This window comes from Schistocerca piceifrons, chromosome 6 (genome assembly GCF_021461385.2).
Source record: "Schistocerca piceifrons isolate TAMUIC-IGC-003096 chromosome 6, iqSchPice1.1, whole genome shotgun sequence".
NCBI classification, from domain to species: domain Eukaryota; kingdom Metazoa; phylum Arthropoda; class Insecta; order Orthoptera; family Acrididae; genus Schistocerca; species Schistocerca piceifrons.
The window spans coordinates 473,818,387-473,839,059 of record NC_060143.1 but is presented as its reverse complement, the minus strand read 5'-3'; the positions used below and the strand labels follow the sequence as shown (position 1 = coordinate 473,839,059).

Below are 20,673 nucleotides of genomic sequence, written 5' to 3'. Positions count from 1 at the left end.
AGACATCTATTTAAGGATCTAGGGATCCTCACAGTAACCTCACAGTATATATATTCACTTATGAAATTTTTTTGTTAATAATCCAACCCAGTTCAAAAGTAATAGCAGTGTGCATAACTATAACACCAGGAGAAAGGATGATCTTCACTATGCAGGGTTAAATCTGACTTTGGCACAGAAAGGGGTAAATTATGCTGCCACAAATGTCTTTGGTCACCTACCAAACAGCATCAAAAGCCTGACAGATAGCCAACTAACATTTAAAAATAAATGAAAAGAATTTCTAGATGACAACTCCTTCTACTCATTGGCTGAATTTTTAGATATAAATTAAGGGGGGCCAAAAAAATCTTTTATTAACCTGACACGTTCCACATCATTATGAAGTGTTGTATTCATGATCTATGGAACAATAGTTAATCTAATCTAATCTAATCTGATCGATAAATGGCAGGCAAAATGCATTTTCCAAGAATGGGAATGTCTTGTCCATCATAAGCCGTCAGGTGCATACTATTTTAGACAGGTGTGGGTAGCCTAACAGTTCACATGTGTTACAATTTAACAATGTAACAGGGGCACCCATGTCCAGCTGAAGATGCAAGTGAACAAAAAGTTTGTTGGACTGACATAGCACTGAAGAAACTGTTTGCTTGCTAGTTTTGCTAATGCCTGCAGCACCCTTTGAATACACTGCATTGATTACATGGGCCTTGTGACTAGATTTTTGTGAGTGGGCAGAATTCTTATGTTTGTTCCATTGCAAATATATGAATTGAACATGAACTTTCTTGCCACAAGCATGACACTGTGCTTGTCTGGACGGGCAATCTTGGCATTTGTGCCGTGAATTCACTGATGTAGTTATCTGTTTAGAGAAAACTCTTTACAGAGCTTGGTGCATGCATGCTGTTGCTGCCTACTGGGATGGTGATGAGGAAGACGACTCAACCCGACAAATTGGTGGCTGCTCAGATTTATCGGCCACTATGGCACCTGAATCATACTGATCTAGAATTTGTACTGGGTGATGGAATGATGGATCTGACTATTTCAGCATCTATTCTCTAAGGTTGATATCAGTTACATTGTACACAATTGCATCATGGAACATAACTTCTGAATATAAAGCACATTTGAATTTGCATTTCCTCATCACACCCAGCAAATCTATTATCCACTTGCAATAAGTTTGTTCTGACCTTTTCCGCAATGAAAGAATTGGTACCTAGCTGCTCCCACACCCACTTGTTGGTCATAATAATTCGAGAATCTGCAACCTGATCATAGGAAAGTTCACTTGGAATGTGTGGCGGCCCGGTGTAATGTTAAGCTCTCTCTATACAGCTTAAGCATTTTCGTGGACTTACTTGTTGAAGAATGCTGGTTCTGCTTTCTTGCAGCGCCGATGTCTTCTGCTCACACTGGATGCTTCTCTGAAGATTTCACTGCTAGGAAGGGGAAATTTTCACTCTCTCACTCTCTCTCTTCTTATTTATAAAATACGCTAATCTTGGAATATCATTCAGTGCACCAGAACATATTTATTTCCACTTTGTACAAAAAAACAACTTAACTTTATGACGTAAGCCCACACATTACCGGGCGCCCAGAATCAGTTAATTACACATTTTTGAACACAATTAATACATAAGCTTTTATCGTGGCTGACTATCCACGTCTAGTCCATATACTCTCAACAGCAGTTCAGCGTCTAATAAACAGTCACTATTTTGAGTCTCTCCATTTGTTTTTTAACAATACAATGCTACATTACTCTTTGCAGCTGGCCACGGAGCTTCCGGGCCATATTTGCTTATTCTTGGCAGGTTGCGCTGATAACTTGCCAGCGCTGATGAATTATCTCAGTTATCTCCCTTCCAGTTTTGCCTGCACAAACAATAAATGGGTGCAGTATCCCATGCTCATCCTTACGCCCTGCTTTAAAATAACACGTGTTCGAAATGGCTGGAACGCAAGTGTCTCCAGACTTTCGTAAAATTCTTGGGGCACTACAAATGGTGTTAGGGAACAATTTCTGAATGAGGAGAAAGACTGCACTTCCTACCCTCGACAAAAAATATGTAGTTTCACAGTACCTGATACTTCATGAGCAATGATGTGGGCTTCATACTGTTGCAACGACTTGAGCATTCCTCTTCTGTTTTGTTAAACAGGCAAAAAGGCGGTATGGCACACGGTATGGCTCTTGGAGCTACAGTTGTGGCATGTTGTGCTCGGTTGGCGAGTAACTGCAGTACTGTGTTTAGAAGGGTTTCAGTCTGCTGCATCTGAAACTGAAACATCTGTGTTAGCTGCATTGCATCTATTGCTTGCAGCTGAGGTGCTTGAGCAGGGGGTGGAAGAGGTGGGTTGCTCATTTTGAAACAGGCAAATGCAATAAACAGACAATGCAAGCAATAAAAATAAGCACACAGGCAAAGAAAATTTCTCCAAACCCACCTGAAAACACTGCATAGAAAAAACACTATAATAGACACTCTTAAAACATGTTAACACACCCGACAAAGAAAAAACAAAGTAGAATTAAGGTGCCAGCAAAACATAAAAGCCCACGACAAAACAAAATCTCTGGCAGCTGGTTGGCTCTGGTAACAGGCTGTTGCTACGGTATTCATTCACCTCATCACCAGTGTTTTTTTTTTTTTTTTTCTTCATCTCATTGCCATTGTTGTGTCTAGGAGCCCTGCATCCTCGGTTTGCTAAACAAGCAGTCAAACAACTTGTAGTAATGAGTTTTAGTACAAAAGATAATTACAATACTTAACTTTGATATGTGTCACAAGCAAAGTGTGACATACAAAATAATGTCTTCCCCAGAATAGATAAACAAGTCTGTGCTACATAGGTTCCTAATGAAGTGGCTAACATTGACACTACTATCAAAGTGGGGTGCCACCAGTCAGGCATGTTGCTTATGTCTTCTTCACCTAGGGGGCCACTGCTGTTGCACTGTCATCCTGGAAGGGAGGTCAGTCAGCGCACAGCTGGCTGAATTCTTCTCAGATCCTTCTCTTCCCTGTCATTCCCGACTGGCATACCAGTGCTGACTTCACACCGTAACACCTTACTTGCTAGTGCTAGAACAGAAGAAGAGAATGAAACTTGATAGGGAAATAAAGTTTCAACCAGCTGGGCCACACAGTGCGCCAAACTGTGTATCCACCAAAGAGCGGCAGGCTTCATACAGAATCTAATTAGTAATTATTGTCAGTTTTGAAAGGCCTCTGCTTTACAGTGTTTCATAGACCTAGTTCTTTCTTAGTTTTTGAGTATTCCAAATGGTATGCATTTGCAGGAGGCTTACCTGTTGTCCTGAATCATCATTGATAAACATGCATAAACTCCTTTATTTCTGCTGAAATTTTCTTAGATTCTTCTTTAGTTCCGACTAACACTACTTCACCAATGTGGGGGAAGATTTCTGTCATACCTTCTTTTCCTGTCCAAGGCTTTTTCACCAGAAGTTTGATGTATTGACTGTCCCTTAGCATCTGTTTCATCGAGGATATAGTTCTCTTCTGCACCAGCAAATCACACATTATTTTCAAACTCAGTATCATTTTGCAAGTATCCCTTATTTCTTATTACTCTAATAGGAAGTTCCCATGCTTAATTATTGCTGCCAACATAATTTCCAATGAAAGGCTCTATAACCACTTGAGACTCTGGTAAAATTAGTATTAAGTGGCTCTGATCAAAGTCAATCTTTCCTAGATATTTCAGTAAAACACCTGTACCAATTAACGTTTTGACACTTAAACCATGCATGACTAAACAGTGATGCTCTATTATTATGTTGTTCATACCAACTGGTATCAAAGCTTTGTGCTTTACTGGTCTAGAAACTTCTCCTGTAGCATCCATTATTCTTAAATCACTTACTTTCATGGCAGTTAACTCATTCTTATAAGGAACAGAATCAAAGAATATTTGGGACAAAGCACTTACATCACTGCCACTATCAAGAAGACAATCCACTGTTACTCCTGAGATGTTAGTTTTTATAATAGGGTGAATTATTCTTACTTGAACAGGTTCCTCTTAAAAGGCTTCTAATAATCCTTTTCAATGTTTCCAGTTAAACTAATTATGTTCAGCTGCAGGTGTATTTTAACTCAGATTCACAGGGCCATCAGTCTCTACATTCACAGTTGCCTTTTCTAACCATTACACCAATTTTAAATCAAAGCACATGACAACTTCCTCAACTTTTGTTTGCTACAAATCAGCTAAACTGCTCTCTATCTCTAAGCAACTGTGTCCATGCACAACATTGCTGTCTATAATACTGTTGTCAACTTTTACAGTTTGTGGCAAGTCAATACAGCCAATAGGTTCCTTGACCTCATTATTATTGCTACGTCCTTCATCTAATGACTCCTCCTCTTGAAAACTTTTGCAAAACTGACTCTACTTCCTCTACCAAAACTTAAGCCTTCAGATTGCCATTATTTTTGAAGATATAAAGATTTACTTCATCTTCATCCTTATCTGATTCAGACCAGTCAATTTGTTCTTCCCTATTGTATATAGCATTTTCTTTTTCCTTCTTGTCCATTTTTCTAATGTGTCCAAAATGCTGTCAGCTCTATAATGAGAGTGGTTTAGCACATCACTGGTACTGTCTGTTCCTATTTTATCATCCCTATTATCAGTTTGCGTGTGCTGACTGACTGTAGTCTGTGTTTTTGTTGCTGGCTGTGTTACTGTTTCTACCTTGTGAGCACCAGTTCCTTCATAGACAGGACTTAGTTTGCCACATGCAGCCTGTTGTGTTCATTCAATTCAGCATCAGATTGGGTAGCATTCTGCTCTCCATCTTGTCTCAGTGGTACATTGCTTTCATTTCTGCCTTCATCATAATAATTATTGCGAAAGCACAGTGGCTTTCTGCCTCCTCTCCCTCTACCATGGCCTTGACCATGATAATTAGGTATGTATTATCAATGCCCATATTTCTAACCTTCATCTTCCCATTGTCATTATTTTTGTTGTTTATATGACTGTTGGAAGATCTATTATTATTCTGCACCTGCTCCTCAACAGCAGCTATTCTTTCCACTCACTCCAGATACTCAATGAACCTATCCATGTTATCTCTGGGTATGGAGGTGATTCTTTTCTGTCAATCCAATGCCGTTAGCCTTCTAGTCCCATGACTGTCATTTCCAGTGTAATTTTTTCTGTCATATGTGACAGCCATGAATCCCATCTTCTAGAAAACTCTTCAACTGATTCACGACCTGTAGTAAACTTTGTACCAGTCCAAAGTTGTCTCAAAACTTTGTTTTGTTTGTTGTGTGACCAGTACTCATTAAACAATGCAGTTTTAAATTCAGAAAGAGTTTTGCATCTAATCATTACATCAGCTGGCCATCGCAAAGCATCTCCTGACAAATGACTTCTTATGAAAGAAATTTTGCTCACATTCTGTCCATGCATTTGGTAAAGCATCCTCAACATCATTGCAGAACTTTAATGGGTGAATTTGTTTATCTGGATCAAAACATAGAAATTGGCAACATCTGATAAAAGCTGTGTCAAGTGAAGCAACGGGCTGTAATGTAGCACTGAAATAACTTCCAGAGATTACTCTATTTTCTGTGTTAGTAATACTAGTATTTAGTTCTTCTACCTGTAGTTCTACTGCTTCCACTCAATCAGAAAATTTTTTATTAACGTCCTCACGTAATTTCTCACAGTCAGATTTTACTTTCTTAATATCCTTCTGAAAGACAATTACTTTATTAGTTACTTCCTCATACTGATTAGAGAAAAATTTGGATTGATTGCTATTCTTTGTGACAACCTCACTTCCATAAGATCATCTACATCTTTGACATCTTTATGAACTTCACCAAGTTTGGTTCTGAAAATACTATGCAATTTAATTTGTTGTTGCCCTACTTTGACTTGCAGAGCACTTTACTTAGAATCAGTTTTGTAATTTAAGCTATACAATTTTGAGGTCATTTCATCCTTTAGTTCTTTGCTACTACCCTTTAGTTCTTTACTATCATCCTTTAGTTCTTTACTACTAGATTCAGTCGTACTGTTCAATTTTTTACTAGTATCCTTTAGCCCTTTATGAAGCGATTTAAGTTTAGAAACAATAATTGCATCCAGTTTGATGCCTCTACCTTCCCAATTGGCATTTCCACTCGTTTTCCATTTTTTCTTTTTTGACCTCAACTTCATTTACATCATCATCAAAGATTAGTTCTGACTTTGCAGTAACATTGAATTTTACCTACAGTTCTACTTTTGACAAATCATATTCAGATTTTTGATTTATTACTTTCACAGAACCATACTTATTAATTTCAATTTCTAATTCTGAGGATTCATCGTCAGAGCCTGATTCCATCATAACTTTCACATTATCCCTATCATTTGATTCCATCTTTAATAACCTGTTAGAAACAATTAACAAATCCTTTAAATATTCATGACTTAATTGCTTGACCTCGATGAGTGATGCTGGCGTCGTGTACCAGCAAATGCGATGTGACGTGTTGCGATGTAATGCAGGCAGCAACAGCTGTTGTGGTGAGGATGGTGGTGAATATTGCCTACTGCAGTAGCACAAGGGGGGGGGGGGGGGGGGGGGGGGTAGCAGGGAGTTGGGCACTGGTGAGCACACACAATAGCTTGCAGGTAACTTGTAGATCCACACAGCTCCATGATAATGCACCATCTTCTTCTAATCTCAGTGCCAGTGGTAGCTGCAGTGTAGTGTCGCCTTCTTACCTCCTTGCACCATGTTCAAGGATACTGAGGCTGACCTTCACAATTCAGTTTCCACACTTGTGAGCAAATCTTAACACCGTTGTTGTACTGATTTTGTCATATTTCACTTCAGCATCACGTTAGTGCCTACCGAGTTCCGTGTTTTGTACTGAACACTTCCACAGTTCAGTTTCTGAGCTTTGGAACCATATGTGGGGTGGTGGGTAAATTATCTTCGTCATCTACAACAGCATGAAAACTATTGTGGTCAGCCAGAAAACGATGGAGAACATACTGACCATAATTTCCAGTCTGCAAGTCCACATTACTCACTGTGCTCACTGAAAAAAATGTTCCTACTTGCTATTTACTCACCGGGATCAGAAACAATGACTAGTCTATAAATAAAAGTTATAAATTTTAACTGATAGATATATTCAGTAAAAGTTCAAATGCACAAAATATGATAATATTCATGATAATAATAATACTAATGTCCCTATCAGAAACAGCATATTAACAGTTCAGAGGTGACCTCTATGGAAAGTTCCTGGTAAAGTGGTCTGTTGCTGTGGCCTCTAATCACCAAAAGTTAATTGCTCAACTTAAAAGTGGAAAACAGTCTTGCCACTCCCCATGTAGTTTCGCCAACATTACAGGTGGCACATGAACAGTTACTTGCGTGAAATCTAAGCGATCTGGGCTGATGTTCTCACAAATTCACTTCCTACTTTTATCAAAAATGCTTTTGGTAACTGCCCAACTGTGACATCATTCAAGGCACAGTGCAAGCAGGCATTTAACTCATACAGTCAGACTGATATCTCTTTGTGAAATGTCTCCACTTTACTGCCTCTGTGGCCATGTTTATATATAGGTGCAGCGACTGTCAAATGGAATATCTACTATCATCTGCTCTAGGCACAGGTTGCAGCATCTAAATGGCCCCTTTCTCGGACACATATTGATTAATATCTCTGTTATTTAATAATTTACAATTTTCCTAATTGTTATAGGAGTTGAATTTGCTTTAGTTACTGAAAAAGTTTTAGCTCAATTGCATGTAAACTTTTCAAGCTAAAGTTTTTATAATGGAACTGGCAGTAGAACATGACCTCTGAACTGCCTCTTTAAGAGTCCTTGTATTCATAGTTATTTATAATAAATTCTTGAAACTTGGTGCAGCAGTATTATAGCATTATTGTAATCAAGTGCTGTAAGTAGCACAAATTGCATAAAATATATTCATTAGGTCATTCTCTGAGATTTCACAATGTTAACGTTAATATACTGAAGCATACACTCACATAGTTTGGAAAAGTAATTTTAATTTTTAATTTCACTCTTAGATTATGGTGCAATCCTTTATCTGTTAAGCACAGGCACCTTGTGATGATGTGGGGCTGGTAGTAGTGAACTGTGGTAAGTCCTGGCACACACTGGAAATCTCACTTAGTAGTACCTTGTCTATCTAAAGCACCCAGAATAATAAAAAAAGGAGCAAGCAGCAGCTGCGGGATCATTCATATATAATGAGACAGTATGTATTTATATATTCATGCTCTGTGGTTTATGAAGTTCTTTTGAATATCCCTACAGTTTAAATTTGGAAAACTGCTTTTAAGCATTCTATGACATGTCTGATATGCAACTTTAAACATTGATTATTCAGTGAGAGCATAGTAGATCACATTGTCAAAGAATATAGTGGAGTAGCCCCCTTCCCCCCTCTCTCTCTTTCACCTTTCTCCATCTGATTCCACACAGTATTGTGATTCATAATGATACCTTAATCTGTCTGATTCAACTAACTGGTTAATAAGAATGCTTTGTGGAATGCTAACTTGAGAAGTTGTTCTTGGATGGCAAAAAAGGACATAGAACTAATGTAAGCTTTAGTTATATGATTTATTCATATGGAGAAATACCTTGGTTATACACAGTCCAAAGACATTATCACCATGCTGTGCATTTCCTCTGTATTTTCCTGAGTTACTACAAATTTTATCTGTTCATGAATGGAACATTTTTACATCACCAATAGTGACTCACAGCTCACTTGATCTTTACTTCTACATGATTTTTTAAGTTTCTCGTATACCAGAAATGCTTATCAAGATGATGAATGACGTGCCTCACAACAACGGAGAATTACAAATTTTTGCATATAAAATGAATTTACTACTTATCTAATCAAATAATGGTAACTCTATCTTTTCTTTTTGCTGAGTATGTATACATTACATCCCACAGCTTCAGGTCATTAACCAAACTCTTAGGCACATTTTAACCTCCTAACTGCTTTTCCTCTTCACTCAAAGACTATTTTTCTCTCCACCTTTTCTCTCCTTTTTTCGCCCCTCTCCTTCCTAGGATAAGTATTGTCTGTGTGTAACACTTACTGTATTGTAAATTAATAGTGTATGTTCAGGAATTACTTTTATGTGTTACATAAAAATATAAATGCCAACATTGCAAAATGATAGTGTCTGAGCCAATGTAAGGGAATCCCAAAGAGTGAAACTCTGACCAGTGTATATAAATAAATAAATGTGTAAGCGAACTAATAAAAGAAATAAACTTTTCTATATATGTTTGTATAATCAAGGAGGAGAAGGTCTCAGATCTGTTGTACCATAGCAAGTTGAAAGACCTGTTTGACAAGTCAGAAGGGGTTCAAGCAAGTCAAAAATGCTTAACTAGCAACTTGAGAATTTCTAACATCTGCACATGTGCATTCAGGAATCATCATATTTCACTAAGGCAGCTTGAATGCACATGTGGTTTCAGGATTACTAATTGCATATCCTTGTGCTGAGACTGTTGCTGCAAGAGTAGAGCAATACTCATTGACAACACAGTCAACAAGCAGTGTACTGCTTCAGTCTATGAAAGCAGGAAATATAAGTTACTCAGAAGGGAAGTACAAAAGATGAAGTTAATTTTTTGTACCTTCCTCTCACTGCCTATATCCTTCTCTTCTTGCCCACTCCATCTGACACAACTCCTCGCACTAGTCTATCTTCAGAATTGCAGTCATGGCATATTCTACCTCAAAAAAGGATTTGTCTGAGAGCTTGTGCAATTTTTATGTGCCTGTCGATGACTCAATGCACTACTGTTTGTTGAGCTGTTACCCTTACTCCTAAATTATTTATGTTTAACCATAATATGTTTCTACTCTTACCTTCTTTCTTGTTTTTCCCTTTCTCCAGCACAATTCTTGTTTGGATTTCCACTCCATGTTAAAGACTGGATGCTTGTTTTCATTTAATATAATATTATAAAGGAGTACACCCAATGTGATTGTGATACTGCTTATATTTTATGTACATAATATTTTAATGTGGTGTAGCTTCTGTGGATGACGTTATGAATAAAACACATTCTCACAATTTTCTGGCAGGGCCTGATAATCATGTTTCATTGCAGGCATATAGATGGATAATTGATTCACGTGATGAATACAGTGAACACCGACTGAGAAGACTTAATGATAGTTATTCTGTTTTTCGTTGTCACACGATCATGAACTGTACTGTTGCATGCCCTAAGGTAAGCATATATTTTAGTAAAACTCTCACTGTGATCCACACTGTTTACATATGTTTCTAGACGTACACCTGGGCTTACATTTGTACTCCACAAGTCATCTTACAATGTTGGAGAAGGGTGCATAGTTTACCAGCATAACTATCCCCCATTCTATTCTATTCATGGATGGTATACAAGTAGAAAGACAGGCAATACCTCTGTGTGTGAGCCTGAATTCTTTAATGTTAGTTGGTTCATTGATTGGCGGAAGAGGGGGGGGGGGGGGGGGAGAGAATAAACAGTGAGGTCATCATCAGTCTCATGATCTGTGGTGGCAGAAACCAAGGGAGGAACAGCACAAACAGCCAATCCAATCAAGGGGTAAGGAAAAAGGGCAAACAAAGAGGTAAAAGGTGTAGGGGAAGAAGACACAAGACAAAGGGAAACAAAATGGCACAAAAGATGAGGCAAACTATAGGGAAAAGGGGGCAGAACCTGGCCAGTATGAAGCCAAGGCTAAGGTGTCCACAACCAATGCAAATACTAACCAAGGGATTCCAGTTCCAGATGGAAATTCAGGTACTTAAACCTGGGAGGACAAACCACTTTCATATAGAAAACCGAGGACAGGAGTAACAGGAGTAACCATGTGAGAGTCGTCTACTGACACCTGGGACAAGAAAGGTGGGATGGTGTACTTAGCAGGGCCAAAAGGTGGGGGCAGTCTAGAAATCTATGTCACTGTGAATGGGCCCCGTAACTACAAAAGGGGGGTGGCACATTGCAGAATAAAAAACCATGAGTCAACACAGTATGGCCAATAAAAAGATGGCAGAGGATGGTACATACCCACGAGGAGAGATGGAAGGAAGAACACCATGTGATGGGAGTCTCCTTGATTGTATGAAGTTTATTAGACAAGGGGATACCTCCTCAAGAAAAGGGATTGGACACAAAGCTGCAAATCTGTCCCTGGAGGGGTCATTGAGAACAGGGGGCTAGTTGGCTGCTGCCCCCCTTCCCCCCACTCTCCCTCCCCCCCCCCATCCGTCCTCACACCCTGCTCCCAGGCAGGTGATCAGCAAGTTCATCACCCGGGATACCCATATTTGCCAGCAACCCAAAGGGTGTCAACAAAACAAGCAGCATTGCCAAGATCGGTGAAAAGGTCATGGATAGCCGAAGCCAAGGGATGATGGGAAAAACACTGAGCTATAGCCTGAAGGCCACTCATTGAGTCCATGCATAACAAAACTTGAGTGAAGGAGAACTGTTTACTAAAGTGGATGGTCCAATAGATGGCCATCAATTTCATGGTAAACACCCCACATGTGGCAGGCAAGAGATGGTGTTCTGTCCTAACAAAAGATGTGAAAGGTGTAAAAATCAGTAGCATCCTGAAGCTGCCATAAGAGTGGGCAGAACGAACAATGGAACACAATTGGAGCAATGGAGCTCTTTAGAACCCTGGAATTGATCCATCTGAATCTGGGGTCAAGGAACTAACCAGGAGGGCGGGGGTTAGGAGAGAATGTTGGGGGGAGGACAATGAGGGGAGATGGAAACTGCAGCAGAGAAAAGCAAGGTGGAGCCCAGCCAGTAAACTCACCCTATGGTGGGCAGCAAGTGGGCAATGTCCCGAAGGCACCAAAAGAATAGAACTAGAGGGGTGACGAAGGGAAGAGCGGATTGTGATGGCATAGGAAACCAGGAGCTGGGACTACTGAACTGATAGGGGAGGGATCCCAGCATCAGCTGGAAGACTGTCAACAGGGCTAGTGCTAATGGCACTGGTGATTAAACAGATAACATGATGGTGAACAGGGTCCAAGAGGAGCAGCATGGAAGGGGCATCTGATCCATAAACTTGACAGCTATAGCCCACATGAGATGGAACTAATTCCCAATAAAGATGGAGAAGAGTTAAATGATCTGTGCCCCAAGAGGTGTGGGTAAGGAAGTGAAGGACATTAAGCATTAAGTTCATGAAAAACAAAAAGACCCAAGAAACGGAACTGGGGGAACATGGTCAGGTGACAGGCATTGAGTTACAGCTGCAGGTCAGGATGGACTGTAGTATAGTGACAGAAATGCACCACCCTCAACTTAAGAGGATATAATTGAAAATCGTGTGTGTGTGTGTCCAGGTGGAAGTGCACTGGATGGCACCAAGTGGGAGCTAGCCCAAATACAAAAATTGTCCACATACAGAGCTGGAGTGACTAATGGTCTGGCAGAGGCTGCAAGTCCATTAATAGCAATGAGAAAAAGGAAACTTAATATGGAGCCCTGCGGAGCACCATTTTCCTAGGCCTGCAGAGAGCTGAGAACTGTGCTAGCGCAAACTCTGAACTACCAGTGGGGTTGGGACTGGTAAGTAAAAATCAGGAGGGGGTCCCCGAAGATCCCACTCAATGGAGTGTAGTAGGATGTGATGGCACCAAGCTGTGTCGTAAGCTTTATGGAGATCAAAGAACACTGTGACTAGATGGCAGCACTGAGAAGAAGCCTGCCGAACTGTGGTTTCCATTTGAAGCTGATGATTGATCAGAGACAATCCATCCTGAAAAAAAAAAAAAAATGGTTCAAATGGCTCTGAGCACTATGGGACTTAACATCTGAGGTCATCAGTCCCCTAGAACTTAGAACTACTTAAACCTAACTAACCTAAGGACATCACACACATCCATGCCCGAGGCAGGATTCGAACCTGCGACCATAGCGGTCTCGCAGTTCCAGACTGAAGCGCCTAGAACCGCTTGGCCACACTGGCCAGCTCAATCCATCCTGAAAGCCACAGTGGTAAGGAGATAAAAGGTTCCAAGATTCGAGGACCCAAGTGAGCTGACTAGCCACCATCTGTTCAAATAACTTGCAGGTGAGATTGGTCAGACTCATTGGTCCTGGGAGGAATCTCCATCAGTGGCACCAATGAAGGGAGGAGGAGAGGGGGGCAGGACTCAGGCAAGGAGGAGAGGGGAGGGGGGATTGACATAACAGAGGCGAAGTTAGATGTCATCAACACAGGGTGAAGATGGTGATATTTCTGATGAGCCACAGTGTAGGATGAATGATGAAGGGACTTGTACTCCTGTATCTTCTGTTCCTTCTTATAAACCAGGCAACCTGGTGAGCTAGGAGAGTGATGGTTGTGACAGTTAACACACATGGACAACAGGGACTCCCCTCATGGACGGGTGTCCATGTTCACTGCATAGAGGGTCCTCCATGCAGTGGGAAGGCATATGCCAGAAATGCAAACACTGAAAACAGCTCATGGGTGTGAGACATACAGCTTCACATCACACCAGTAAACCATAACGTTGACCTTCTCCAGGAGCGTATCTCCCTCAAATTCCAGAGTAAAGGCAGTGGTATCGATGGAATTGTCCTTACAACTTTTCTGAACATGCCAAACAGAATGAAGGCCACTTAGTTCCAGATTGGCCTGTAGTTGCTCATCAGTTTGAAGAATGGGATCCCATATGAAACATGACTCTCTGAACCATATTCAAAGACTGATAACAAGTAATGGACACCAGAATGTCGCCAAGGTGGTTGCAAGCATGAAAGGCTGCAGACTGGGCAGCAGAAGAAGTTTTGATCAACAGTGAACCCAAATGTATTTTGCTGAGAGACTCCATGTCACCAAACTTGTGTTAGATATTTTCCACAAAAAATAACAGCTTGGTGGTGGTGAAAATATCCCCATCAATCCTAGTGTAGACAGGGTAGCAGAGAATGTGTATCATACCAAGCCAGTGAGCCTGGCCTTATTCACAGGGTGTAGCCAGGAAGGGAGGGCTGCAGGGTCATAAGAAGCAGCATTAAATAATTCATTGCCAATCAAAGAGATGGCCGTAAAAGAGCAGCCTGTTTTCTGGAGTTTTATGGATTTAATATGAAAAGAATCAACCCTGATACGACCCACTCTGATCAGGGGCTTTCCCCGTGGGTGCAACCCAGCCACAACAAGGGCTGCCTGGCACAGTGACCCTTGCTGGGAGTTCCGATGCTCCATAATGACAAGCAATCACTCCTAGGCATACACATGGAGGCAACAGCTCAGGTATCAGAAGTGTGACCCCAGTGTTGTCAGGGGGCTTAGGCAGTTGGGTGCACAACAGCTCCACCACACAGGCTGGCTACATGTAGTGGTGGCCTAGTGGGTGGGATGGGGCTACGGTGGGGAAGGCAGAGGGGTAGGAGGAAAGAGAGGGATCAGCATAGATCCTGTGAAGGGAGTTCTTCCCCAAATAGCTCACACTACAGAGAGAAAATTGCTAAGTGGAGCTCAAACTCCAGAGGGGGACCAAAAATTTCAAAACAGCAAGGGGAAAAAACTGGAGGGCATACAAGAAAATAGGTGGATAGTCAAGTCGACATAAGTAAGAATACCAAGAGATAGGAAGGAGGGGCAGAGGGGAAGGATTGAGGACAGGAAGGGATGGGCACAGGGGAAGACACACAGTCCAGGAGGGAAGAATGGGCTGCAATATCTTGGGGTTCCATGTGTGCCACACCCCACAAACTCAAGAAAAAGCTGTGAGCCCCCTGGGGGCTCTGAAATTACTGTTATGGTCATTGTGCAAGATGTATCAAGAAGAAAGTAATATATTTCTTGACTCATTTTGGAATATGGGGATCTTTGCATTTAGGTAAAAAGGCACTCAGCAATGCTCCTTCATTAATCTAATCTGGTAAGCATCCCAGACTAACGGGCAGTGCTCAAGAATTGGTTGATTGCAGGTTTTGTAAGCAACATCTTTTATGTATAATCTTTTTGGTGTGAATCACACTTTGTTAATATTCTTTCAGTAAATCTGAATTCAGTTTTTTCCTTCCCCACATCAGTATTTACATTGTCATCCCACTTTAAATGGCTCAGAAAAGGAATTCCTAGATACTTGAGGGTTATGCATGATTACCAACCACAGTTGAAAAATGTGAGTTATTTTCATCCATATACATGTGTTGTATTGTATTGCATTTATTTATGTTATCTATGGGTATGCACATGTGTCTCATATTTAGAGAGGTACACTAGTTTGCTTATGATAATTATGTCTGTTTATATATTTTTATGTATGTATTTGTTCTAACAGTGTAATTAATTTCTGTGAGTTTTCTAAGCCTTTTTTATGCCAATAATAGCTTTATTTCATTGGCAAAGACTGATGATATACATGGAAAAATCTCTTAGCAAGAAAGGAGGTTTATTGGAGATCTGCACATCCTGTGTTGTGTTTGATGAAATAATCTTTCTGGGGAAAAATATATTAAGAAAACAATGTAATCATATTTCCTCAAAAATTACCAATAAAAGTACAAGAGCACAAGGTACAATTATTGTTGTTGCACATCATAAGCCAAAACTTATTCAGGGAGAACATCAGCAGTATATTATAAGTACTATGACAACCTTCTTTTCTTTTTTTCCCAATACAGGTGTGCAGTCTCTATTCTTGTGCTGAAAACAGCAGCTGTCCACACTATCTTGTGCAAGTCTCTTCCTCTCCACATAACTACTGCAACCTACATTCACTTGAACCAGCTTACTATATTGAGGCATTTTCTACCAAGGATGAAACTGCACAACAACTGGCCAAAGGAGATTAAAGAAATTGCTGAAAGGGAGTTAAAAAGTACTTGTTAAACAATACGTTCTATAAATTGGAGTATTACTTATGTATCACAGAGTAGGTGTTTGGTAGAAAATGTAACACAAAAAAACAGTTCAGTCACATGCATTACTGAACATTGGTGTAGAGGAACTGAAATAACATTAATAAATTTAAACTCATATATACTAGCATGTCATTGTAGTAGAACCACCATTAGAGGTGGTGGATCATGTATATATGTTAAGCAAGGAATTGCCTATAAAATTAGAAATGATATTAATTCTGTAAGTGAGGAAAAACACATAGAAAAATCAGCCATAGAGATAAGCAAGACAGATGAGGCACAAATGTTAACTATAATATGTATTTACTGGTCACCCAGTGGTGATATAGATACTTTCACTGCAAAACTAATCCAGATTCTAGACATGGCTTCGAATCCTAAAGGGAAGGTTCTCATTTGTGGAGACTTACATATAAACACACAAAACCCAGATAGATTCTGTAACTCATTCTTGAATATATTGCACTGTTATAAGTTATCACCATTAGTTAACAGAGCCACGAGGATAGCCAAAAACTCATCATCAACAATTGATCACATCATCACAGACATAGATAAAGAAAGTTGTGAAATTATTGTAGATAACCTTGGCCTTTCTGATCACTCCTGTCAAATCCTAAAATTAAACATAAATATAGACAATACATACAGAAGGGTTTTCTCCAAACCAAACAGATCAGAATTTGCCAAGCAAATAAACAGTGTAACTTGGGAAGAAGTGTATGCTGAAACTAGTGTAAATAAGAAATTTTCTAAATTCATGTCACTATTTAAACTCAGATTTGATGAAGCATTCCCAAAGGTGCAAACTGCAGGACACTCACACAAAAGAAATACCTGGGTGACCAAAGGAATAAGGAAATCCTCTGCAAAACTCAAACAACTGAACAGGTTAAAAAACTACCATAGTGATCCTGGTTTCCTAAACTACTACCACACATACAAAAGAATATACAGAAGAGTATTACGAGATGCAAAAAAAAGCCCACAATGACAGTATTATAGAAAAGGCAGAAAATAAAATTAAAGCAGCCTGGACTGTTACCAAACAGGAAACAAACAGTAATAAATTAAAAACAGTAAACATTCAAATTAAACATAATGGTGCTATTATACATAACCCAAATACACTAGTGAATACTGTAAATGAGTACTTCAGCAGTGTTGCTACCAAGCTACAGCAAAAGTTTGGCAAAAAACAGCCTGAACAAAAATTGAACTATATGGATAACTCAATGTTACTGTTACCGACTTCTACAGAAGAAGTAAGGATGGTTGTGAAGAATCTAAAGAATAAAACATCAGCAGGTTTAGATGAAGTGCCAGTGTGCTTACTGAAGGACTGCATAGACAGCATACAACATCCTTTGGCACACATCATAAATGAATCTTTCACTGCAGGCTGCTTCCCAGAATACTTAAAATGTGCAAAAGTCCTGCCTCTATTTAAGAAAGGCAATCCAGAAAATACAGAAAACTATAGGCCCATCTCATTACTCTCATCCTTTTCCAAGGTAATAGAAAATATAATGAAAAAGAGACTAATGGATTTCCTAAACAAGTACAGCCTACTGTGTAAAGAACAGTTTGGTTTCAGGCCAGGAGGAAGCACAGGTTCATCAGTAGCTCACTTCACAAATTTTGTCTTAGAAGCACTTGACAAAGGTGAACATGTAACAGGCATATTCCTTGACCTTAGCAAAGCATTTGACACGGTAGACCACAAAATACTACTATACAAAATGGAGGCACTAGGAATAAGGGGAACAGTAAATAATTGGTTTCAATCGTACTTGGAAAATAGGGTACAGTGTGTAGAGATCTCACAAACGAAGTTCAGCAGATTGACAAAACACATTTCCAAACCAGAACATATTAACATAGGAGTCCGTCAGGGAAGTGTGCTAGGGCCAATACTCTTCCTAATATATATCAATGATTTTCCCCAGAGTGTCAAATACGGGGAAGCAATACTATTTGCAGATGATAGCAGCATCCTTATCAGTGATGAGTCACCAGACAAATTGAGAGACAAAGCTGAAGAAACTCTCGATCATGTATGCAAGTGGGTAGTAAGCAACAAATTAACCCTCAATATTTAAAAAAAAAAAACAGTATTAATTTCCACATAAATAAAAAACATAATAGCATAGGCCTAAAAGTTAAAGATGAACTTATAGACTGTGTCACAAACACAAAATTCCTAGGAATGCATGTTGACTCACAGCTTAACTGGACTGACCATATTGCAGCACTAGAAAAGAAAATTGCTACTGCTTGCTATGCACTCCGGATAATTATGTCAGTATGTAATAGTTCATGTGCTAAGACTACATACTTTGCATATGTGCATTCAATAATTAGTTATGGCATAACCTTCTGGGGTACAAATGTGCAGAACATACAAGCAATTTTCAAGCTGCAAAAGAGGGCTGTACGAATAATAACAAAAACCAGCAAGAGAGCTCACTGACTGATTTATTCAAAACCATGGGAATCTTGACAGTACCATGTGAATACATCCTTCAGACTGTGATATATATAAAAAAACACATTGACCAGTACACACAAAACAGATCTATACACCAACACTGGACTAGATCCTGCCACCATTTGCATCTCATACGAAAAAACAAAACAAAAACCCAAAATAGTTTATTATTTAATGGAATAAAAATGTATAATAGACTTCCAGAGGAGATCAAAGCTGAAACTGGAATACATGCCTTTAGGAAAGCTGAAAAAAGTTATTTAGCAGATAAATGTTACTATACTGTCAAAGAATACTGTAAATGACATGTGTTCACCCCAATTCATGCAAGAGTACCTTTGTAAATTTATATTTATCTGTAATTAAGATTGGTGTGTATGTGTTTTGTGTGCAAACGATTAAGTTGCACCATAGAAATATGTACTACCAGAAGTACTATTATGTATATACTCATTCCATGTATACAGTTGACGACATCCATACAACACAAGTTGTCTACAGATGAATAAATAAATAAATAAATAAAAAATAATAATAGTGATAAAACATTTATCATTTCATTCCCCATAATATTTTCATACCATATTTTTCTTTCTTTTTCTCTCTTCTGATAAACTTACTCCCAGAGCTCAACACCTCACTTGTTGTTGAGGGATGCTGAATCAGTTTTTCAGGCCAGAAAATGGGAGGTTGTGGTACACAAAATGAACCTGATGTCAGCTGGTAGGGTGTGTGTAGTGTTGCGAAACAATATGTGTATTACATTGTAGTGTGAGGTATGAATGAACAGTAAAGCATTAGCCTTTCCCAATATCGAACAATATTGTATACTAGGGACAAATCAAAAGAGGTAGCACTGTTTTAAGCAGAGTGGCTTCGTATTCAGGAGGGTGGAGGCTCCAATCTCCATCCAGCCATCCTGATTTAAATATTCCATGGTTTCCCTAAATTACTTCAGCCAACGATGGGATGGTTCCTACTATAAGATGACAGCTGACTACCTGTCCCATCCTTGTCATACTAGACATGGAAGTACATAGATGTATATAAATGTGAGTTATTTTTGTTGTTCTTAAATTGTAATGCCAAGACATGCCCAATACCTTGTAAAAGAGGTCTACAGGTGAATAAAACCACCACCACCACTACTACTACTACTACTACTACTACTACCCTACAATTTTTCTCTGTTATTTAATTCAGTACCTCTTCATTGTTTAATTGATCTGTCCATATAATCTTTTTTGTTCTTCTGTAGCGCTGAATTTCAAAAACTTCTGTTATCATTTTGTGTGAACTGTTTATTGTAAGTGTTTCACTTCCTTACAAATACCTTCACAAACGACTTCCTAACAATTCACTTTATACTGAGTATTAATATATTTCCCTTTTACAGAAAATATTTTTTTGTTATTGCTACTCTGCATAGCAATGATTGTATGCCTTGTCTAGAAATATATTATGATTCATTCTGCTCAAGTTATTGATTTCAACTGTAAAAATGAATTGTAGAGCAGTTTGCATCATATTTAGGCTGCTAATATTGCTATATTATTCATGAGTGTTAAAATTCATTTTTGTGAGGAAAAAAAAGAATTCTAGCCCTAACTGATGTAAGGGAATTTTCAGTTTTATTGTCCATCTAAATCATATATCTCTTTGTTAGACATGTCTAAGGAATTGTTGGTATTTGCACAGCACCTGAATCCTGGCAAAGCAATAGCTGAAATCAAAAAACTTCTAGTTGGACTCAGCAAGAAGGAGGAAGCAGATATGCCCCCAGCAAAACTGCGTAAGGAGTAAACCTGCATTGATATTTCAGCTCTTCAATATAGAAGAAATCCTGTGTATTATTGCTTTGTGTAAATAAATATAGAATAAAAATACATGATTTCACATTTAAGGTAGATATTGTACTACAGACTGCTTGAAAATATTGTTTAATACAGCACTTTGTTTGGTATTTCCTACAGTATATGAAAGTGACTTCCCATCCAGCCATTTGTTGTGGGAGAGATTTTGGAGTTGTAGGCAAAATTTGATTTCAATAAATCATTTTGAATTAACTGATGCAACATAGTATACCTGTTTCAATAAAAATCTGCTCTTATGTTAGGCTCTAGGGAGCCTGGCAACTGCACAATGAAACGTAAGTCTTAACAACACTGATACCAGCTTCAGATCATTAGTGGTGATTGTGGAGAATA

The 20,673-nt window shown here is 39.1% G+C and overlaps 1 protein-coding gene across 1 annotated transcript in view; it reads left to right on the top strand.

Annotated features, from left to right (window-relative positions):
* The window catches only part of LOC124802791 (succinate dehydrogenase [ubiquinone] iron-sulfur subunit, mitochondrial-like), a 115,455-nt gene extending 95,180 nt beyond the window's left edge, over window positions 1-20,275 (top strand). The window contains exons 4-5 of the mRNA XM_047263793.1: window positions 10,186-10,308; window positions 20,165-20,275. Of these exons, the coding sequence (XP_047119749.1) occupies window positions 10,186-10,308; window positions 20,165-20,269 (228 nt within the window). The 3' untranslated portion in view covers window positions 20,270-20,275. The remainder of the gene's footprint in view (window positions 1-10,185; window positions 10,309-20,164) is intronic.
* The last annotated feature ends 398 nt before the right edge of the window (window positions 20,276-20,673 follow it).